This window comes from Arvicanthis niloticus, chromosome 8 (assembly GCF_011762505.2).
Source record: "Arvicanthis niloticus isolate mArvNil1 chromosome 8, mArvNil1.pat.X, whole genome shotgun sequence".
NCBI classification, from domain to species: Eukaryota; Metazoa; Chordata; class Mammalia; order Rodentia; family Muridae; genus Arvicanthis; species Arvicanthis niloticus.
The window spans coordinates 41,431,537-41,455,942 of record NC_047665.1 but is presented as its reverse complement, the minus strand read 5'-3'; the positions used below and the strand labels follow the sequence as shown (position 1 = coordinate 41,455,942).

The window sequence follows — 24,406 nt, the reverse complement described above, 5'->3', positions numbered from 1 at the left end:
AGCACAAGTAGGGCCTAGCACTTCTGAGACTATACCAGACACTTGGAGACCCTGGGGGCCACTAAGAAGAGCAAATCAGTAGTGCCAAAATGGAAGAGAAAGAAACAGAAGGATGTGGGCACAATGAAGAGAGGCAGAACTGGAGACTCGGGAGCAGTGAGGAACACCCTGATGTGAATAGCCAGAGATGCCACCTGGGAGCACGGTTGACTCCTGGCTTGTCCGGTCATTGAGGGCCACATCTGGCTCTGTGGCCCTCAACCAGCAAGGGTGTGTTACTACCAAAGTCCTGATGGATGTCCCTGGTTTGGGTTGCTGCCTAGGAACATGTTGATGTCTGAGGGCTGTGCAGAACTGGCCCTATTCCTCACTTGGGCATCATGGGAGAGCTGGCTCTGCTTGGGTGAGTGTTCCTCTCACCCGCACATTGCTGGAGTGTCAGGTGGCCAGCTTTGAGGATAGTTGAGTGTGGCAGAGCTGGCCCTACTCATCTCCCCTGTGGTGGCATGGAGGAGGTAGAGATTGGCTTCTCCTCCTTTGCCACTCACCAGCTGCTGCTGCTGGCAGACCTGGGTCTGGTGTCATGAGAGCAGGAAAGCTGTCCCTGCCTCTTACCTGCTGCACCACATAGGAGAAGGGTCCTGTACCTCACCTGGGCAGCACAGTAGGGCTGGCCCTGCATGTGGGAGCTGCAGGTACGCTACACGGAGGGTGTGAGGGCAGGAGAGCTGGTCCTGCCTCTTGTCTGCTAGGAGGTGGCGTGGATGACGGAGAAATGCTCTCCCTTCCCTCACCATCTATGGTAGGCAGGTGAGCTGGCCATGTCTCTCACCAGCTGCAACTCATGAGAAAGTGGACCCTGCACATCACCCAGGCAACAGGGCAGAGTTGCCCCTGGTTGCTGGGGTTCCTGGGGTTGCTGGTGAGCTGGCCATAGGCTGTGAGTTCCCAAGAGGCCAAGGGCTCACCAGCTCATTACTTCTCAGGCCCAGATCCAGGGCTTTGAATGGAGCCACCCTAACATCTACTCCTGTATTGATAGTGTAGCAGAAATCAGATGCTGTGCACCAGACAAATGACTCATTGCAACCAACGAACATTTGCAAGCAAAGAAGTGTGGACAAATGTGTATACTGTGGGACACACAGTGACATACTACAGCTTCTACAATGAGTTTTTTTTTCCTCTGGGGGGTTGGTTTGCAAGGGTGGAGGGCAGGTATGAGGGGAGGGGGAGATGGATGGGATTGGGGTGCATGATGTGAACTTCACAAAGAACCAATAAAAAATTTTTTAGTAAAAAATTGTCTCACCAAAAAAAAAAAAATGAAAGAAAAAGAAGAGAAAAAGACGAAGGATGGGGATGGAGGGATTTTACAGGTTCTCAGGAGGCAGACTCTCTGGACCCTATGGCACATCTCAACGAAGAGAGGCAAGAAGGGTAGCCAGGAATAAGAAAATTAGTGGAAAGATGATAAGAACCATTGCAATGATCCTGCTTTATGTGTTTCCCAATATCAGTTTGAAGTATTATGGTGTGATAATAACATGGGGATTGAAGGAGAATTGGGGCGTTTGTACTCTGTCCCTAAGGGACCTCTCTTAAGTAAACAGCCAGGAAAGCTGGGAGGGCAGTTGGACTTTTGTCAGTAAACAGTGGATTTCAAGAAAGAGAGGTGGTGTTCACACGGTGGATTTTGTAGATTGGAACAGATGTGAGAATGGAGGCGAGAGCTTGCCAGGGACAGTAAACACATTCGTGTGAGAGGAGCTGAGATGGTCTTTTAAGGATCTTAAAATTTCCACAGACTTCCTGTAGTTCGTGCTATAAAAACAGTTTGTGGAGTGTAAAACCTCCCGTTGCTGAACTCCTTCATTACTTCCCATTGCCCGAGGTCCACAGGGATCTGGCAGGAGAGAGTCAGCAAGTGTCCCATCCCCGCCTTCACCAGTGGCCCCTGAGATAGTGACAGTGGAATGGTAGGTAGCTGGAAATGACCAGGGTGCCATTTGGATTTTATCAGGCTCAGGAATGGAGGGGGCTTGGGGACAAGGGTGTATGACATTGCACAAAGGGAGGAAGTGGTGTTGACAGAGGAAGCCGAGTGTTTACCCATCATAGAACCAAGCCAGGCAGCTTTTAAGTCAGACAGCTTTTAAGCCATTTTTGTGTGGATATAATAATCACTTTTTAGTATGAGCTGTCAACAGACAGCAGTAACTTTTAATGAGATCTCTAAAATAAAGCCTTTATGGTGCTCATGTGTTCAGACTGCATTGAGCCGTTATTCTAACCCTGTATTCTATCTCCCTCTTATATTGTGATTTATTATGTTTAGGCTTTTGCTGATTAATTTCTTAGGGAATGTGTTTTACATATTAAGCAATTATGCTAACATTGCTAATTTAAATGGCTTCTGTTTGCTCAGAGAGTACAGAGGAATTTAACTACAGGAAACACACACATACACAGACACACACACAGACACACACACACACACACACACACACACACACACACACACACACACACACACACACACATCCCACAGGAATAGCCAGAAGAATGGGCAGGTACAGAGCATTGCTTGTTGAATAATATTGACAAGTGTGATTTATGTGAGCTCCTTGAGAACACAACAGGAATATAATAAGAACATAAAAGTCGTGGGTCTGGACTGTGTGGATGAAGGAACAGCCTAAGACTTGGCAAGGAGGGACCACTGGCAATGTTGAAATTGCCATCTTAACAGGGAAGCCATTTCTTGAAAGCTGAAACGCAGAATAATAATCGTGGGAAAACCAGGCAGGATGGTCCTTTGAAGATGTCTCTTACAGAGGCAGTCAGTTATTGGTGGATCATATGATTTTGTGATGATTCTGGGACACGATTGACTCCATGCACTCCTTGTCTTTTGCAGTATGCTTCATTCTGACTGTATTGTTCTTTACTGAGCTCCCAGTTTTCTTTTTTGCTCTCGTCCTTCCTTCTGTGTTTGGCTTACCATCTGAGCATGAGTAGTCATTTGTGACCTAATTGTGTTTTCAGATTGCAAGCTTTGTGAACAAGTCTGCCATAGACATCTCAATCCTGCAGCGGTCCTTGGCCATTTTGGAGTCAATGGTTCTCAACAGTCATGACCTATACCAAAAGGTAGCCCAGGAGATCACCATTGGCCAACTCATTCCTCATCTTCAGGGGTAAGCATGCTAGGCACTCTTGTGCCTTATTTCTGGGAAACAGTTACTATGATGGCCTGGGAAACATTATTAACTGGTTACATTACATATACAAAATGTCTTGACTTGGGAGTAAATTAGCCACTACTTTTGTGTGTGTGTGTGTGTGTGTGTGTGTGTATTTTTTATTGGGTATTATATTTACATTTCAGATTTTATCCCCTTACCCCACTTCCCCCTACCACCCAGAAACCTCCTATCCCATCCCCCCTCTTCATGCTTCTATGAGGCTGTGCCCCCACCTAGCCCCCACCTCCACTGTCCCCTCCCCACCCTTACCCCCCCCCCCCCGTGTTCGTTCTTCATGGGACCAAGAATCTCCTCTGTCACCTATGCCCGAAAATAGCCACTACTCTTATTGGTCACGATACAATCCCCAGGGGACCATGCATCTCTCCCCAGAGCCTAGACTACAGGATGCATTCAGCTTTGGTAAATTTTGGTAGACATGGCCTGAGTTTTACTTTTTATAAGACATAATAATATACTTTATTCTCTTAGGTTCTCAATAATGTCTTTATTACCTATAATATTACCTATGATATTTTCTGTGACACTTGTGAATATTTTCATCATTTTTTTTTGGCATTTTAAGTGGTTACTTACTTCGGGTTACATATTGAAACCTAATTTTTGGAGCTAGGATCCATATATGGAAAGAGAACATGTAACACTTGTGGTTTTGAGTCTAGGTCAACTTAACTAGGAATTTTAAAAGGCAGGCCTTTTCCATCACCAAACTTCAGGTTTGATGAATAAGATGTGGGGGTTAGACACCTGGCCTCAAACTCTGCCATCTTTGCAAAGTTTCCCCATTTTTCCACTCTTTGGTAAACTACTGATGGTAACACTGACTCTGTTATGCTTGTTATGGCTGTGTGGCTTGTTATATTCAAATACTGGTGGGTGCCATCTGGTGGAAAAAACATTGTAAGCTAGCTCATGTGAGCAGTGCATTGGTGGGAAGGATATGAGAATTCCTTGTAGTGCCCAGAAATGATTTAACACGTGTTTTAGGAAATACTTTGACTGGCATCAAGGGCACTTCCACCTCTCTTAGGTCACATCTGCTTTTTCTTCATAGTAAACCTGATTGAACCATGTGGGATGTGTAACCATGTCTAAGAGTATGGATCGGTAGGAACAGAAGGGGTTAAGCCAGCAGTTCTCAATACATTGAAGATATTGGCTATGTTTATAGTCTATAAAAGCACATTAGATGTTTAACTCATTTGGAGGTAGGGTGTGAGCAGAATTTAAAATTTAAGTCAGGGAAGCTGTGGACTTTGACCTCAGAGACACAGCTCAATCTCAGAAAGATGGGTTTTGTGTATACCTTCATTTAAAATGACACGGGTTTCACTGTCTCTTAATGTAATGTTGATTTTACTGTCTGGATTTCTATTTGTGAATCTCAGAGACACAAATGTTCATTTACAGTACACTTCACCGAGAAAAAAAAAAGCCTGTTGTTTGCCAAGTGCCTTGTTGAGGACAGAGGTGTGGTGTATAATTCTGTCCTAGACACTGCAGACCTAGGAAACAGCATCTTCCCCGAGCGTAACTCTGAGGCTCTTGGCCCTTGTTCACTGTTTACCACTTGGCTTTCCTCGGAGTTTCTGCCCTCTTTGTTGTGAAAAGCAAAATTTTAAACAAGAAGTTCCAACATTTACTACTGTTACAGCGCTTGTGTTTGCCAACTAGTTTTTAGAATATGTAGTGTTGCTATGGGAACAAAGCTGTTTTCTTTTAGATAAGCCCAGGAATGCTGGGACATCTACAACTGCTCGCATACATGTACCAGGCATTAGATGGAAAATCTCTCTCTCTCTCTCTCTCTCTCTCTCTCTCTCTCTCTCTCTCTCTCTCACACACACACACACACACACACACAGAGAGAGAGAGAGAGAGAGAGAGAGAGAGAGAGAGAGAGAGAGAGAGAGAGAGCGCACAGTATATGGGTACTTGCTTTTAATTCAGATGAAGAATCTGTTCCAGCTGGCTGCACTTCTAGGTGATCTCTTTTGATCAACAGGTATAGTAGCAACTGTGTGTTTGCCTGTTCAGCCCAGGGATAGTGGGAATATGTTACTATGTCACCAGTGCTGCCTGCATTTTCTAGGTTTTGCCTTTCTCCTCTGTTCAAGGACTGCTGTGTTTGTGTTTGATACTGAGCCTTACCATGGCTGACTCAGGGTTAGCCTCTTCTGATTTCTTGTGTTGTTTGGGTCTTTGCAGGACAGACCAAGAAATCCAGACTTACACCATTGCTGTAATCAATGCACTTTTCCTGAAAGCTCCTGATGAGAGGAGACAGGTAAGTCTCAGTTCTCTAGTTCTAAGACTGTAATCAGGGTGGGGCTAGGAACTCTCTTCTTCCTTCCAACCCCCACCCCCCAGGAGCTCTGCCCACAGAACAGCCATGCCATGAAGGCTGACTGGGGCATAGGAGAGAGTAGATGAAGAAATCATTTAATAAACCAATCTAGCTAACAATAGAATCCATCAGAAATTCAGATTATTTTATGACTAACTCGGTCTCAGAAATAAATTAGCAACAAGATACATACTTTCTTATGGAAAGTTAATATTGACTCTAAGAATCATTGAATTTAAGCCTTGCTCATTAGAACAGTGATTGTGTTACAGTGTTTAAAATTAAGATATCTGAGTGATTTAGGAGAGTGAGCCCTGAAGATCAAGATCCAAGTTCACGCTGACCTGTTTATGGATGTTCAGTAGAGGTCCCTAAAGTGGCATTCACACAAGCTGTTTACCCGGATGCCCCTAGATTGTATCAGCAGCTGGGGGTGTACACCTTTATCTGGACTTAACTTTAGATGTAAAAGAGCACTTGAGCTGGTCTACATTTGATATTGGTGTTTTTACTAGCATAATTTTTATACTAAAGAAAAGGCATATTATTTTTACTTTACAAATGAGGAAACCGAGGTTCCAACAGAGTAAAGAACCTGACCACACCCCCACAGTGATGAGATCTAGAGCTAGAAGCCCAGCCCCCTACTTGGTTTTAACTGCAAATAATCCCACTGAATCCCCACAGGCAGAGAATCCCAGGAGTCAGGAGGAAATGAGGCCCACTTTCTCACCCCAATAGATTAAAATATTACCTAAGCATTCATACCTTGACTTTTACAGAACACCCCCTTTAAAGATTGATGATGAAGCCTGGGATATTGCATCAGTTCTGCTACTATTGAATAATTTGTTGTCCTGCTTGAGGGCATACAAGGTGGTAGCACTCCATGACCAGGATTTTATTATTTATTTCAATGTATGAAATGAATTTGGAAGGACTAAACTTTGGTGTCTCTCCGTGGGGTAGTGGTTGTGCTGTTTCTACCCCTTGGGGAACCCTCTCTTGCTGTGTGGAAGGGAATTGTGCTCTTTGGTTTTGTGGGGGAAGGGTGCAGCTGTTGAGTGGCCTGATGGACCTTTTTCTTTGCTATTATTTTAATGGAAGATGTGTTGAGAAGATGTCTTCCAAATTTCTTTACAAATACTTAATGGCTTTATAAGCATTACTTGAAAATAACCTGTAGTTAACAAGTTCAAAATGAAGAAGGATGAAAGATTCCCTCGTTGGGGTCCCTGGGTGGACCCTTGTAGTCCTCCAGCTCAAGCACGTTCATGGCATGATTCTTTCTTTATTTTGTGTACATTTGTTTCACTTGTGCATTTTCTCACCAAAGGGGGCCATCCATCCATGTGCATTATTTTTACTTACTGACCTATTTTAAAAACCAACAAATATACTTATGGCCAACTTCCCATGTCAGTTTACCCATATCTACATCCCCATGTGAACATTTGTGTCATCTAAGGCTATGCTCTACTCCCTGTGGGTGGTCGTTGATATTCCAGCAGTTCACTTATAGTTCACATATATCCATGAGGAAGACAAGGAGACTTTTGATTTCTCTCTAATCCAGCTCCGCCACTTATGGAGAATTGTATAAAACACTTTTGACTTTCTCTCGAGCCCTTTTGGTCTTCTCTGTGCTAGACACCATCTCTTTGCGTGGAATACAAAGAATGGAGCATCATCTATATCCTCGAGGTGTTCATTCAGAAAAATACTGTGAACAAATGACTAATAATTATTTCATGATGAAGCTGTCTTATTCCTTCTAATCGTGTAGACCAGTGAGCTACACCTTCTTTTCCTGTTTGTGTCATTCTGATAATATTGAACAGAACTTTAAAAATAACTTTTATAAAGTTTTAAAAAAATAATTAAAAGAACTTTGAGACTCTTTGGTCCTCTTTATGTGATCCAAGAGAAGAAATTTGAAACAGAAGAAGCCAGTGGACCCCTGTTTAGGTGGAAAGAAAGCCTACTTTCTCCAGTGTGGAAATGCTGGTCTTCTGAGTAGTCATTTAGCTTGTTTCTGGGTGTGTCCTTGGCCTACATTCTTGGTTTTCAGAGCTCAGGAAAGTACTTCATACTGAATTTGGACATTACTCCCACATCACCCTGTAGGATCTCCTGATAGAATATCCACCCTTTCCAGTGCAGAGGGTCAGCAGGGCATAACACTGAAGCTGCCAGCTTCTAACAGTTGCTCTGGATTTCCATCCCCTCTTCTCTCCTGCTTGCTTTCCTTTCTGTGGTGGCGATGGCGCCCTTAGGTTGACGTAGAGAGCAATATTGACATCCTTGATTGCCCTCTGACTGTAAGTCTCCATGTTTCCTGTGTTAGCCTCCATACCTGGGCCCTGCTCTCCCATTCTGCTCCTCCCCTCCCTTGCTTGTATGTCCCCTTGTTAGCTCCTCTCCCCATGCTCTTGATTCTCCCAGCTTTCTGCAAATTTACTTTAATCTTGCTAGCTTTTATAGTTTTGCTTTGTAGTGGTAGTTGAGCGCCTTCTACTTAGTGAGAATTGCAACGCCAAAAATACTCCCTAGCAACCACAAAAAGAGAATATTTTGGTGTCTTCCTGAATATAAGCAGTATTTTTATATTTTTTGAAAGTATCAAAGCTTTTTTTTTTTTTTGACTAATTTTCCCTTAGTACCTGCTATTCAATATTTGTAACAACAGTCTGAGAATCAGTCCTCTTCCAGCTTGCTTTCTGTACCTGTGATAAACACAGCAACCAAAAGCATCTTGGGGAGGAAAGGGATTATTTCAGTAATAGTCCATTGTTGAGGGAAACCAGAGCAGGAACTCAAGCAGGAGCCACCAGGAAATTGTCAACACTGGCTAGCTCCCAAGCCCTTCATCAGTTAGCTTAAACATCCCAGCTCCACCTACCTAGGGATATTACTACCTGCATTAGTTATCAATCAAGAAAATGCCTCACAGACATGCTCACAGGCAAATCTGGTTGAAGGAGTTATTCAGTTAAGGTTCCTTTTTCCTAGGTATGTCACATTGACGTATTAGCTATTGCAAGTTCATTTGATAAAGCTGCCCCCAAATCCTCTTTACATGCCACAGCCCAAAATACAGAAAAGAGGCTTTGCTAAGCTAAGTGAGTATGAACTCCACTGCAGAGCATCTGTCCAGTTGTTAGTCCTTCAATAATCCAGACTCAGTTCAAGCGCATAGCTTCCCCCACGCCGAGGGTCTGTGTTCTTCATGCTCAGCTTACACAGATTAAAGAACTGGCTTTATGGAGGCTTTAAACTTTTGTCTCTTTCTTTCCATTTTTTGGTTGATCTGCTTATGGACAGTTCTTACTTTATAAGTAAATTTATAAAGTTAAAAGTTATAAAGTTAAGTAATGAGGATAAGAACAGTGGAAGACACAGAAACAGTCTCAGAGGCATGGGGCCACTTTTGTCCTTTGTAGTATTTGAGTTTTTAAATTCTTTTCTATAAAAAACAGAAATTAAAAAAAAAAACAAACCACGACTTTGTTTTTGGACCTGGATTTTATAATCCAAGTGGAATGTACAAAAATTAATTTCAACTGGCCACTTCCCAAGAAATACTGCTGATATTCGGTTAGGAAGCACAGCCCAGGATGAAGTAGTTTCTGACTGAAGCGAGTCTCTAACTGAAGCCTTTGTGGACATGTGTTTTTCTTTCCCAGGAGATGGCTAATATTTTGGCTCAGAAGCAGCTCCGCTACATCATTTTAACAGTGAGTACCCGTGCACCGAAGGCACCGTGTTAGAGAGAAATGACCTAGTGTCTGTGAGTCCTTCTGTGGTTCCACACTGGAGTTTGAGCAGTAGGGCCAATCCAGGAGTGGACAGTGTGCTTTAGAACTGTAACAAACAGTGTTGTGTGTAGCCATTGCCTTCTGTTGGTTGGAAGGTCTCTGCCTGCTGGAGGAGTCAAGGAAACATATTTAGTGCACCTCAGCTTACTTTTGCAGGCAAAGAAAATCAGGAACTCCTTGGCTCAAAAAACCCACCAGTATGAGCTTGTTTTGATGAGGAAGGTGGTTGGAAATATGGAAGGTTCTGGGAGAAGGGCCTTAAAATTCATTGGAAAAGAAGCTTGCAATGTCATCTTGTGTTTAGAGTTGAACAAAACAGAAAGGGTTCTTTACCAGCTATCCACCAGTCATTGGAAGGAAGCAAGTTTAATATTTACCAAACTAACAAACAGCAACAACCCAATATGATGTTGTAATTCTAGAGTTCAGCAAGCTTAAAACACACACACACACACACTTGAAATATAGGTTTTACATTCTTTAGGTATGAAGAAGCAAACAAATCAAAAGGCCATTACCTTTTGAAAGGCATTGAAAAGAAAGGTTGATACTTAAAATTCACCAAAGGATTGGCGTCTCCACAAGGCAAAATGTGCCACAGCATGGGAGTGACATAAGAGGGGAGGACCCAGGACATAAGACAACTGCAGGAAAATGAGGGACACAGCCCACACTATAGTTTCCTAGGGAAAGATGCTTCAGAGAATACATTTCAGCAATGTGGCCAGTCAGGCTCAGGAATGGCTAGTTCGGTGATTTCTGTAGGCTTTATAGGTTGTATCTAATCTCAGGGTACCTGGCTTGGGGTGTTTGGGACACTGGGAAGGTGGCCATAGCCCTCCTAGTGTGCATATGAAAGTAGTTCCGATATGTTATCTCTACAAACTGTTTGGGGCTGGGGCTTGAGTGCAGGTTCTACAGGGTAAGGAAGTTCGCCCATGTCAGAATTTCAGAATCATGACAAGAGTTAACTTTGTGTTCTGCATCTTTTCTTTAATAATTTTTTAAAATGTAATTTGTCAACCATGTCTCTAGCATGTCATCCGAGCACAGCGGGCCATCAACAACGAGATGGCACACCAGTTATATGTTCTCCAAGTGCTGACCTTTAACCTTCTGGAAGACAGGATGATGACCAAGATGGATCCCCAGGACCAGGTAGGTGGATGCTCCTCACAAATTAATCAGAGACTGGGAGACACTGCCTCAAATGTCTGTCCTTTTGCTACCCTCAAATTGGGAGTCATATATGACCTTATAAGTGTTTTATCAACATCTCAGAACTTGGGTATATGGCTTTAAAGTTTAGGTGAACCTCGGATCGGAGAAGAAGTGGAAGGGTTAGTCTATGAGGTCCCATACACATGCATATTGTTCCTTTACAGTTAAGAGCTTGAGGTTAAAGCCCTGGGCTCTTGACTATACTACATACATTAAGTGGGATCAAGTCCCAGTACAACTGAGGGCATGCAAGGCCATGCATGGCATCGATTCTGCAGGCTGGAGTGGTTTCTATTCTCTAGTAACTAAGACCAAAGGCAGCTCTTCCCTTTCCCTGCTGCACCCTCATTTCTAGGCTGGTGTTTTTGTTGGCTGGCTAGTTTTTCTAACTCCCTGCTGCCTCTGTCAGTGTGTACAAAACATTCCGTTTCCATCCAAGACGGCTTTGGGGGAGCTTCCCTGCACGAGGGTAGAGTAAGGGAGCAGTTGGGAGCCCTGCCCCCACTGCTCAATTCAAAACAGTGGTGCAGCTGTGGAAAGGAAAACATTCATTATTGGCACACGAGGGCCTGATCTACTGCAGATGCTGAACTGCACATGTGGGATGTGTGGCTGCTGCATCCCTTCATTCATGATGAGAGGCCATGTGAGTAAGAGTGGCGGAGTGGCTTGCATAGGCCAATGATTGTGCCCCATGCTTTTGTTCCGGTAGTCCAAGCACGGTAATCCGAGGAGACGAGACCGAGACCTTGCCACTTGGAGTGAGAGAGATCAGTGTTCTTGATATGGGGCAGCACTATTTAAACTCTTCCTCTTGTTTATTGAAAAAGAAAAAAGCACATAGCATAGTTAATCATTTCAGCCATTAACTTCATTCACACAGTTATAACTGCACTACATCTATCGCCAGGCCTCTTCGTATGTTGCCAAACTGAGTTTCTGTGCCTATTGACACCAGATTTGCTCTTTTTTCCATTCCTCCTGTCCCTCTGGCTCTTTATACATCACCCTTTTGCTTCCTGTTTTTATTAATTTGACTCTTCTAGGAGGACCTGATGAATAGAAAAAAAAAGATATTTGTTCCTTTCTATCTAGCCTCTTCTATTCGGCCTATTTAAATTTTTATTATCGTCTTTATATTTTAGATTATAACGTGGTTACTTACAGTATTGCCCCTCCCCCTCTCCAGCCCTTCCCATATACACACCTCCCTTGCTTTCAAATTCATGGCCTCTTTTTCTTTACGTATTTTTACATATGTGTGTGTGTATGTATCTGTATGTAAATGGATAAATACAAAAATACAACCTGTTCAGTCCATGTACTATTATTTGTTTGTGTGATTTCTGGGCTGACCATTTGGCCTTGGGTAACCAGTTGCTGTGCTCTTCCCTGGGCAAGACTGTTTCTCCTGCTGTTAGTATTCTTTAGTTACCTGTCTGTTCTTTGTCTCGGTTTGAGGCTAATGAGTTTCCCTTTCTATGTTAGCATCTTTCTATGTTAGCATCTTTCTATGTTAGCATCTTTCTATGTTAGCATTTCTATATTAGTCTATTGGCGTCATCCTTGTCCAGGTGTTCTTTAAGCAGCCATGTTGGTGATACGTCATAGGTGCAGCTTCCCTGACATTTCTAGGAGACATAGTCTCATAGCAAATTTGTGAGGTTTCTCCCTATGGTAATATGTTGGCAATTTGCTCCTGACTAAGGCTAACAACATCCCACAGTGTGTCTCTACCACATCCAACCTCGGAAGAACACTTGGCGTTGTTTCTGCCTTTGGACTCTCCCTTTTATATTTATCTTCTTCTAGTTTCCATGAAGTCGGCCTTGGTCGAGTGAGAGATCTCCCATAGTACAAATGCTGCTCAAGAACCGCGTGTCCCTCTTAGTTCGTCTCAAACAGAACATTACTCAGCCACTCTCCAGTTTAGCCTTCTCCAATAATAGCCCTCCCATTGTTTGGGGGTCTTTTATGTAGGACCGCACTAGATAATATTTATCATTGCTCCAAATGACTTGGCTGAGAGATTAAGGCTGAGCAGAGAGAGGAGTCTGAGCTCTAACTTAGGACATTGACTTGTCTTTTCTCTCTTCTGCTTCGCCTGAATGCAGTGATTCATTTAGACTCTGGGGAAAGGGGGTGAGGGGGGTCTTCTGTCACGCACAGTGAAAACAACTTTCTTTCTTTTTGCCTCTTTTCTTCCCCTCTAACTCCTTTAGGCTCAAAGGGACATCATATTTGAACTTCGAAGAATTGCTTTTGATGCAGAGTCAGAACCTAATAACAGCAGCGGCAGCATGGAGAAACGCAAGTCCATGTACACTCGGGATTATAAAAAACTTGGCTTCATTGTAAGTACTCTGTCTCCAGTCCGCTCTCCCCTCCCACCCTCCCCAACCTGACCTCAGTCGTATCGAACGTGTGGTCCTCTTGTGCTTTACAGAATGCTTTCCACATTTCCAGATGTTTAGCTGGTTTAAATAGGATCACATGGAAACCTCTCTTGGCTGCTGTGAAACGGAATAAGTTGCACAAGTGTGACTAATACTTCGCTTGTTTATCCAGTTCTGATTAAGTGTAATGGAGAGTAGTTAGGCTGGAATGCAGAGAGCTTTCCTGAGCCTCCTCTGAAAGCCACTGTGGTTCTCCTGAGTGGGATGAATGTTGACAGTTCTAGGAGGCATCTTATTATTGGGCTAGTGATTGGATTACTCAGATGCATTGATTCCAGATCTAAAGAAAGCTGGAAATCTCCTGGAGTTGAATCATGATGAGATTTATTTATAGTTTATGTTTTTAAAAAGTCTTAAATGCTAATGGGTTGTTTCTTACACACACACACACACTCACACATTTCACAAATCAGAACACAACTTGTATTGAATCTAACCTGCTGTTATGGTTGTTGCCTGCTTATAGACAGCATCACCAGTTTGAAAGTGACCTTTAGCTAATTTGAAATTCTGCAGTTGTCAAATGAGGTTTCCATTTTAACCTCCACCAAAAATGATACAAATAAGATGCTGGCTTGAGTGGTTACAAATCACTAGGTAATAGTTTTTATTTCAGATACATTTTTCTGAAAACAAAACAAAAACGAAACAAAACAAAAACCTCAATTAGGGTTTTGATTGTGCCAAATTACTTTCTATAAGCATCTAATAATCAGCTCCTTATCTATAGGGTGTCAAAGTGACCAGTTTTTAACTTTTTAATAGTGTCTCTTTAATTTAAAAAAGTTCAAGCTATTGATTTTATAGTATTAATGTCTTTCCAAGTCAGAGTATTTATTGATAACCCATTCCTCTTTGCAGCTTACTTAAGAACATTTTTGAGTAGCATTTATTGCACCGTATCAGATCTTTGGTTTTGACAGTTCATTTGACAGTGTAGATGAACTGAGTTGACTGGTGAGACTTTCTTGTGTCTTGGAGTCTTGGATGTCACCTCTCCACCTTTGTGCCTTTCCTTTCTGAGACATGTGGCTCAGTTAAGGTGGACAGCATCCACTTCACCACCATTGCCTTCCATGCTTTCCCTCTGGCTTGGGAGACAAGGCTACTTCATGTGGAAGCAGCGCAGGATCGTCTGGTCCTTTCTGCCCACAAATCATCACGGTCGCCACATGGAGCTCAGCCTGGCAGTTCTTAGCATGGATTTCACTTGAATCATGCACCAGCTCTCAAATAAGCCCTCTTTCTGTGTACTGTTCATCTGCCCAAGTCCTCGGTGGGCCTACAGTGCAGCCTGGAGGCCAGAGGATGCTGGCTTCCTCTGAAGTGGGTGGGTCACATGAAGAATCAAGCTTGGTGTTTACAGCCTGTGGACTTACATCCCAAGCCAAGGATGAGTCACTTTCCTCGGTGTCTGTGTCCTCTGTCCGAACATGACTGGTAAATCCTGACCCACTTTGGTTTTCAGGTGGAGGTGGCTCTCCACCTTCTCTGTCTTGGAGTGTTCTGGTCCCGAGTATGTGATGGGCAAGGGTGGAGGTTTTTTTTTTTTTTTTTCCACAGAAAGTCAGTGTGATAGTGACCCTAAGGACTCTTAAATTTATGTGTCACTTTCCTTGAAGACTCAAAGAGTTATTTTAAGGATGGAAAAAAATAAAAAAGGCATTCACTAAAGAATAGCCTAAAGGGAGCACTGGTTTACTGGATTTTGTTCTACAAGTTTTTGATTTTCATTTTCAAAACTTCCTTAGAAGCCTATCCCCAGGCTTAGGCCATGGTCTTGCATCAGAGGGCTGAGAGACTGGAAAGACTTTTGAGTAATGATCTATGCTGAAAATAAGCCAACAAGTTTTACAAGCTAATAGTTCACTGGAGAATGCACGGCCAAAACAGAAATAAGCCTAGGGGTAGGCTCACAGGTTCCTGCTGCCACCTAGCGGCTGTTCTGCAGAAATGCTGCAGGCTGCCTGCCATGGTCTCTGCAGACCTGTGTTGAATTCTTTCTGTGCTTCCAAAGCAAACACTATCCTGCCTGTCAAACTCTGAACTTGAAAGAACATTGAGAATTTTAGATAAAATTTGATTTCTTTGAATAAAGGTTGAATTTATTTTATAGAAAGAATTTAATTTCTTAATTTGTTTCTCCCAAGTAGACCTAGCCCAGGAAGCAGTAAGTTAGCAGGTTCTTAGAGTCTATCTGGCCCACATTTCAGCTTCTACTTTTCTGCTTCCAAGCCACAGGCTACGAAGCCTGTCTTTTAGTATATATACGATCTGCTCCTGTGGCTGCAAACTGGGCACAGCTTTTTGTTTTAAAGTTACTGAAGCAGACAGAGATCTTAGCCACCCTGGAGCCCTCCTTCATTTTAGGAAGCACGTGTCTTGGAAACCACAGGCAGAGTTTTGAGTTCAGGGTTCTTCATAGGAACAGAATACTTTGTGGTGTGTGTGTGTGTGTGTGTGTGTGTGTGTGTGTGTGTGTGTGTGTTTGTGCGCGCGCCCATGCGCGCTCATGCACACACGTGCACATATGTGAATTTATTAATTAAGCTTTAGAAATACAGTTAAATCAAACCTAAGAAGCTGAGAGCCTGGCAGTTTATTTGGTCCTTGAGGCTGGTGCCTTAACAGCCTGACTGTTGTCATTCACTAGAGCAGTGATAGCCGGTAGTTGTTCCATTTACACGGTGAGATGCCTCAGTAGTCCCAGGCTAGCACCAGAAGACTGGCAGGTTCCTGGAGAGCTCACTGGTCCCTTGTCCATAGTGAAAACTACTGGAAATGCTGTTTCTACTGTCAGCCAAGGCATTAGCAGAGAAATACCGGGGTAAATCAGCTCAGCTGTGAGAGGGAGGCCAGGCCAGCATAGGAAGGCTTACCCTTTTAATCTAGGCCACTAAGAGATGGTGCTGGCTACAGTGTGTGTTTGTGTGTGTGTGTGTGTGTGTGTGTGTGTGTGTGTGTGTGTGTGTGTGTGTAGGTGGGAGGTTTGGGTGTTGTCTTCCTATATCAATCAAAGAAATAGGACATAAGAATTCTTATGTCAGTAAGAATTCTTACATGTGTGATTCTAACTTGGGGCAAAGTGACATTAAAAGCAACAATGATACCAGTATAGAAGGGGCTGCTGCTCCAACAAGACAGAAAGGTCAGATTTCTTTTTAAGGATGACAATTTGATGAGAGAGGTGGATGGATTAGCTCAGCACCCCAAAGGAACAGGCTTTCCTAATAAAATAATTCTAGAACACACAGACATACCCCACATATGCACAAACAAATTTTAATACAAGGTCTCATTATATTGCTCCAAATTTCAGAATTGTTGTAAAGTTACTAAACGGCTTGTGTGGTTGTAACAACACAGAAAAACACATTCTTTAAAACAAAGCTGCATGATATTATAAGATGGTTACCACTGTTAGTGTCAAAGTGCCAGGCCCCGATGGGAGAAGCAGGCAGTGGCGTTGGATGCCGGCATTTCTACTGAAATGTAGAAGCCTCGAGGGCATCTGTAGAATGACCAGCTGGGCATGAGCTGCACCACCCTCGCAGTGAAGACTGTGTGAAGCAGTTTGAATACTTGGTGACAGTGACATGTCTGGCCAGGGCTCTGTCAGAGTCTGCTTTTGACTTGACTTTCAGTTTGTGGATTTGTGAGTTGAGAATTGTTGTTCAGTCATTGGTGTACTGGTAGCTTTCATTAGATTTTCATTTTGCTTCTCAGCCAGGGCAGATGATAAAATTGATTAAAACTTTTTTTTTCCTGTTGCCTCCCATTTCTGTTTATCTTGGCTAAGAAACTAAACTAAAAGAGTTTTTTAAAAAATATAGTTTTCATCTATTGTAATCTGTATTAATGTGGGAAGTTTTAGAGATTGCCTTTAAGTTTTTCAGAGTCATCTTTTAAATAAAAAAGAATAAAATAAGAAGGTAGAAAAGATAAAAAGTGGTTGGAAACGTATTTCTTCAGAAATGAGATTTATACGCAGGTATTCAGAATAATCTCTTTCTTCTTCAGGAGTTGGAGGTAATTATGCACTTACGTGAGGATTGACTATACATATCCAGCTGCGGTGCTTGCTGTCCTCCTGAGAGTAGATGGCAGGGAATGAAGTGAGCTCTGTTTAGTTTTTCCTTCCTCTCTTTGCATCCCCGTCCCCACAATGCAGAAGCTGCATTGTTGCTTTTCAAATGCCTTTAGACGTTAGGGTTATGAGAATGCCACCGGGAGTGAACACGGTGCCTAAGTGCAGATCGTTCATACTGTTTCCCTCTTTCCCACTTAGACCACATGACGAATACAAATCGGTTCTCTAAGGCTTCAGATAAAGTATTTGCTATAGCTCAATGATGTTAAAGGCTTTGGGTTCAATTTTCCCCAAAATGCTAATTAGTAAATATACAAAAATAAGGAAGGTATAATATCCAACTATCAATAAGTTGTGTATACCTCATTATCAGACAATTAATAAACTGTTCAGAGTGATGGCTAGTGCATGGAAGCAGTGCATGAATTTAGATATTTTTTATTAGGAACTTATAAAAGCTACCACTGCTATTATTGAGATAGTGCCCAGTGCCTCATGACACTGTGACATACGGTGGTAGGAAAAGTGGAAACTACAGGCTGTCCTGGGGCTAGGGAGAGAATGGTCTGTGCTCCTGGCAAACTGCTGATCTTTTGCATGACCAGTGTAAGTGGAGTTGGCTTTGAGAGTGAGGAAATGATTTTTAATTTTTTTTTAAAGGGGGTGGGGGTTGAAATACGTAGTCAAGGGCTGGAGAGATGGCTCAGTGGTTAAGAGCACTGACTGCTTGCTCTTCCAGAGTTTCTGAGTTCAATTCCCAGCAACCACATGGTGGCTCACAACCACCCTGTAATAGAATTTGAAAGCCTTTTCTGGTGCTCTGAAGACAGCTACAGTGTACTCATATACATTAAATAAATAAATCTTTAAAAAAAAAAAGAAATACGTAGTCAAACCTCATTACTAATGGATTAAATACTTAAAAATTCTCCTATTTGTCTAAGTTTACTTGTAACTGCAACATAAATATTCAGGGACTGTTCAGTGTTACTCTCCTATGCATGTAACCAGCAGTAAGCTGCTTAACGTCTGTCTGGACGCAACTCCGTTGACAGCGAGCAGTCTCCTGTGTCCACCTTCACACTGCAAGCAACCTTTCTGCAGCCGATCTCAGGTTGCCTGCTGTCATCTGTCATTGATGTTGCTGATTGAAATGGCACAATGTTGATGTTTTGGGTGTGGTTCCTACGTAGAAGGGGACTTTGATGTGCCATATGGAGAAACGGCAGAATATGTGTTTTAGGAGAGTTTCATACAGGCATGGATTATAATGCCTGTTGGCTATGTGCTGTTTGAAAGAAATAAAACATAAATATTAAATAAGCTGTCTTTAAATAGAAGTGCACGTGAACTTGGCTATATAGGGCTGTATAGTTAACAACAATAACAAAATGAATACAGTCCTGTGCTGTCCTGAGGAGCCATGGAGCTGTGAATTTCGACTCCGTAATGGGGAGCAGAGCATAACCAAGATTGCTTAGTGGGTAGAGGCATTTGCTGTCAAGCCTGCACACCTGAGCGGGAGCCCCTGGACCCACAAGGAGGGGAGAGACTCAGGAAGGTTGTCCTTAGACCTTCCTAAGTGTGGTATCTCACATACAAGTGGCACATGTGTGTGCACACACATGCACAGACAACATTTAATGAATTTTTTAAATTGAAAAATCATACGTGCTCCTAATAAGGAGAACCTTGAGTATTTGGTTATCCCTGTGGTGCCAGAGATCAATGTCCTGTTTGTGGAAAGTGAAGATGTACCCCTTTTCTGAGTTACAAGGTTTTTGTATACACTCCATGCTCTTGGAACAGTCAGGAACGTGGAATGGGGAGGACAGTACACCTTACAGCGGATTGATTGAGGTGTTGTAAGCAGAAATTCCTTGGAGTTGCTGCTAAGCTAATATCATGCCCATGCAACTGTATGGATTTTCCCGGACTCTGTTGTAGGTCAAGAGCCAGCAGCCTGTCTTCTGTTTTAGCATGGTCCCCAACAGGGTATTGTCAGGTATGCACACTGCCAATGTGATTCCATCTCTTCCAGTACAAGAGTAGCATTAGTAAAAGCGGATAACACATTTGTTGAAGAAGTGAAACCATAATACTTACTTTGAGCTGAGGGCTCCCCTTTGTGATGTGCATCTTCCTTTTACATGAAGGTGTTCGTGGAAAGCACAGGGTAGAATGAGTTTTGCTGAGAATTGAACCACTTTCCTACCAGGATAATGTGATAGTTGGGTGGTATTATTAGCCAATTCCTTGGCTTGCATCTTAGCTACAGATGTACCCATAACCAAAATATATGTATTTTTCTGGTTCATCATAGTTCCTAAAATTTCATACATTTTAGCTCTGCAAAATTCTGGATGAAGGAAATCCTAGCTAATATTAGGGAGGATACCGGGAACCCATGATGGATGAAGGCAAAGGGATTACTAGAAACTAAGGCCAGACTGTGGTTCCTATGGTTCTTTTTTTTCTTTCTTGTTTTAGACGTATGTCAGTATGTAGCCTTGCCTGGTTTGGAACTTGCTATGTAGACCAGGGTGTAGCCTGATCTCATAGAAATTGACTTGTCTCTGCCTTTGGCATGCTGGGCCCAAAGGCTGCTGCAGTACCATGATCTGCTCTGTGTATGGTCTCATCAGGAACAGTTCTTCCGCTCTCAACCTTCTTGAAGCTTCATGTACTGTCTTTTTCCATCTGGCACCTGCATGCCCTGGTTCTAACAATTTCTAAGTATAGTCTTGTTTCAAATTGAGACAACATGGGCTTAAACAAAAACCATAAATTTGGGTAGTTAGAGAAGGGGGTTGTGGGAGTGTTTGGGAGAAGTGGGAAAAGCACGGTCAAAATTATTATATCAAAACAAAACAAACCAACAACAGCAGCAACAACAATAAACCACTATAGTCACTAGCGAAACAAGAACAGAAATAACCACCAGGTGGTGCAAAACCCCAGACATTTGCTTCTGGCCATCCTGCACTGGTGCACTGGTGGGGAGCTTGCAGCCTTGGCAGGTATAGGCCTAAGTCAGGGCTCTCAGACTGAGCAAACGTGTGCTGGCGCCTTAGAAGGGACTAGCAGCATTCTAAGGTGTCTTACCATCCTCTTTGTGAAAGGGAATTTTCCTGTGTACCCGGGAGGTGACTTTTATCAGCACCCTCCTTTCTGGAGTCTCATTTGCAGGTGTTTCTCTTTCTGCTGTTAGAAACGTCTTCTAAGTGCGGCATCTAGTTTTCTTTATTTATCTATTTATCCTGCCTTATCATGGAAGTGCAGAAAAATGCACCTGAAGTGCCAAATCTAACAACAGTAATAATATATTTTTGAGGTTTGTTACATGTGGTTCATTAAACCATGCGGTAGCAGTGCCTTAGAGAGGTCAGGGGTGGTAAATGGAGTCAAAATGAGAAAGCACCAGAAGATGAGCAGGGGTCTGTCCAGCTTGGTCATACTCTAGTGGCATTTCTTGTCTAAATTGCACCTCTTGACGTTTCAACATTTTCCTTTAAGCTGTATGGGCCCAAGTTCATCCTCTGGTCTTTCAGTGGCTCGATCACATAGACTCTCCCTGGCTTCCTGTTCAGATTCATGTGCAGAGACCACAGTTGTCTGAAAGCTGGGGTTGACAAAACAGCAGGAGAAAGTGAGCGAGCACTGACAGCTCTCATCCAGAACCCAGCAGGGAAGATGGCCAGTCTCACCGCCCTTCAGGAAACCAGAGGAGCACTTCCTCACTAGCAGGGCTCTGCCCTGAGCGCTGCACACTGATGCTTGAGGCCCAGCAGGGCGGTCTTAGACCACCTGCAAGCCCCTCACTGCACTCGCAGATCGGTCCCACTGCTCTGAAACAGAATGGACCAGATTGTCACTGTCTGGAGATTCAGCCCCACATCTCCTTTTTTGCCAACTCGTGCAATCATTGCCATTTCTGTCCATTTGATGATTTTATGTATGTGACGGGTTACTCCCTCCTCCCTCTCAGCAAGGGAGAGAACAAAGCGGTAGAGACAACGTGGAATAATCTCATGTTAGCACTTGAATGGATACTGTATGGAGAGAACACAAGGATAACTGCATCATTAAAACATTTCGATTTTTTTTAAAGAAAGCGTTTTGAAGGAAACTAGTAAAAACTACAAAATGTTGCTTGATTGCCATGAGTTTCATTTTTCTTGTAGTTTAATTTTTTATTAATTTAGCTTTAGGAAGTTTCTCAGGGGTGTTATTGGAAGTGGGAAAAGGAAACTTTTGTTTGTTTTTTGCAGAGGTGATCTACTTTCTGTCCACTAGGGGGCACACCAGAACAAAGTTATGTAAATAGGCAACCCCTAGGGTAAGAAGTAACTATTGAGCAGTGTTTAACCTGCAATGTATGTGGTTCTAAAAGGTTCAGGAGAATTTCCCCCAAGTCTTTATGTCATTTTTAGCTTTAAATCTGTAAGAATCTCTCTTCCCACCTCATCCTTTGTTTATAACATGTCTATTATTTGCTTCAAGGGCAAATGCGTTAACAAAGATTTATTATTCACCTTTTATGCATCATATAAACTTTCTTGGCAGCTTTCTCCTTTCTTCCTTCGACCCTCCCTCCCTTCCTTTCTTTCTTTTATATAAATGGATCTCTGGAGCAAAATGGCACCATCCAGCAAAAGAAGGGATAGCAAATGGAGGATGAAAACAAGAAAACAGAAGTGGCTCGTGGTATTCTTGAGAGCAATCCAATTCTACGCAGACTGGTGCTGTGTTGTGTAATTTCTCATGCCCCACCCCCAACCCCTGGCACCAGACTTCAGGTTTTGCATTTCTGCTCCAGTGCTTGTTAGTAGCGGACTCTGCACAGCTTATCTTATCTCTTTTAATGGCTCCTTAACGTTAGCAAGGAGGGTTCGGTAGCCATTCTACTTAGGCGTGTAGTGGAGATTACTGAGTTAATCCATACCAGAAACATGACTCACCCTGAGCAGATTTTCATACATTTTTTTCTCTCCACCTAGAGTGTAGGTGTGTGTATTCATGCATGTAAAAGGCCACTCGGTTAGTCTTTCAGGGTCATGGCTAGGAGCTGTCTTTCTTATTTTTTAAGCAGGGGTCTCTCTCACTGGTATCTGGGGCTCACTAAGGTGCCAGGGATCTTTCTATCTCCACCCCATCAGCACAGAGCATAAGTTGACTTGGCCACAACCACACATAGCCCACCACATGAATTTTTATATGGGAACTGGTCCCCTAGTGAGGACCCCTTACATGAACTCAGGTCCTCATGCTTGCTCAGCAGACACTTTGCTGCTGGAGCTAGCCCCATCCCTCCACCTGACCATACCATACTCTTATTATTGATATAAGTACCTGGTGGTTGAAATGAACCGAGGTGTTCTGTCCCTGTTGGATGACTGGAATGGTTCTTTTTCTGACAGAGGCCAAGTGAGTTAAAGAGTCAAAGCAGGAAGCTTCAGTACCGGCCCCAATCCTAGGAAAAACACATCCCCAGATCCATGAATTTTAGGGAGTTTTCCTACAAATGATTATAGGGTAGGACCCCCCCCCTCTTTTAAACAAACATCTTTTGTGAGTTGGTCATTATTTATTATTCTGCCTTTTTACTAGTAAGTATATCGATCTAGATCCATTCTACCATTCTAGAGAGTGTCTCTCTAGACACTCTACCATGATTGTCTGCTCTCATGGAGGCGCGACTTGTAATAAAAGCATGAATGGCTCAAAACCATGACAGGCATTAAATTGGTTTTGCTTCATAGCATACAAAGCTTTGAATGGAACGAATCTATGCATTATGGAGTTTTGGTCTTGGAGAGAGCTTTTACTGTGTGGTCCAGGCTAACCTCAATTTCCCAGTCGTGCTTCATCATCTACCGAGCGTTGTGATTACAGGTTCAAAGGTTTACACCAGAACACTCAGATTACATGGTTCCCTTCTGGGGATACCCAGGGCCTAGGATGGACAGCACTTGGACCAGTGTGTGTGATTAGAGTCTAACTTAGGATGAGTAACTAAGATGTTCAGGGCCATAAGGTCAAGTTTCTCCTTCTCTTACCCTTGGCTGTAGGTACCTGAGTGGTATTTGGACTCTGGAAAATCTTATCAAAGTATCCTAGAGAACAAAGCATTCTTGGGGTCAGTCAAGAGCTGATGAAATGGCCAGATTAGAGACTCATAATTGAGCCATCAGCTTTCTTTTCATTGACTTTGAGTTTGACCATCTTGAAGAATGCAACATGAGCTAGCATGCCTCTTGGTGTTGCCCCTGTCTAGACACTACCGAGTTGCAGTACACTTTATTTTGTCCCTGTTTGCCAAATGATTATCCTATGATAGTGTCCTTCATAACTTTGAATTATATTATGTGAACTGACTGGCCATATTCAGTTGGATATAGCTCTTTCGAGTCTAGGAGGAAGCTGGAGCTGGGAGTTGGCTCCATGGTGTGGGATTCTAATTCTGGGGATGGCATTTTGGATGTGTAAGAAATTGTCAAAGCCTTTCCGATGGGAAGGGACTGTACCAACTGAAAATCACATGATTATATAAGACCCGTCCCCACGAAGGCATCTCAGCTCACTCTCTGTTCTGTTCTTACTCATTCGGAAAAACATGATGGAAGGATTTTCCCATGCATTCTCACAAACATGCTAAAATGTGATGGTCCTTCTGGCACGATGCTTGGGACAACATACTGACGAATGATTACATTCCCCAAGTGGTTAGCCTGCTTGATGCAGAGCCTTAGGTGGTCCAGGGAGAGTTGCTGGTTTTATATAACTGAAGAGTTGCACCTGCTACCCTGGGAGTGGGAGCCTTTTGGATGCTTTAAAAAACCTCAGTCCTATAGGTCTCCTGTAGTAATATCTTATCTCATCTCAGAGATGCAAGGCATTGATATCTGATGTAGATAGGAACAAAACAGGACTTTCCAGGTTTATAAGATTGCAGCCCCCCTTAAGGATCATCTTTGTTCTGCTCTACAATATCACATAATACTTGCATTCTACCTCTGGTTAGCCAAAGGTGCACACTACAATGGAGACAAGATAAAGAGTAGATAAAAACTCTTTTATCTCTTTATCTTTTCTGTGGCTTCCAGGAACGGCAAGGGGGATTCAAAGGACACTCCCTTAGAGCTCTTGGAAAATCACTGAAAAATCACTGGGCATATACTGTTGTACACAGTATTACTATCAGT

At 42.9% G+C, this 24,406-nt stretch overlaps 1 protein-coding gene across 5 annotated transcripts in view; it reads left to right on the top strand.

Moving 5' to 3' along the window:
• The window catches only part of Elmo1 (engulfment and cell motility 1), a 506,925-nt gene that overhangs the window by 185,564 nt on the left and 296,955 nt on the right, over positions 1–24,406 (top strand). For 3 of the 5 annotated variants that reach the window (XM_076939321.1, XM_034510332.2, XM_076939322.1), the window contains exons 9-14: positions 3,049–3,200; positions 5,478–5,556; positions 7,893–7,937; positions 9,303–9,353; positions 10,470–10,592; positions 12,878–13,009. In XM_076939321.1, coding sequence (XP_076795436.1) covers positions 3,049–3,200; positions 5,478–5,556; positions 7,893–7,937; positions 9,303–9,353; positions 10,470–10,592; positions 12,878–13,009 — 582 coding nt within the window. The remainder of the gene's footprint in view (positions 1–3,048; positions 3,201–5,477; positions 5,557–7,892; positions 7,938–9,302; positions 9,354–10,469; positions 10,593–12,877; positions 13,010–24,406) is intronic. The other 2 variants (XM_076939323.1, XM_034510333.2) reach the window with 1 other exon arrangement.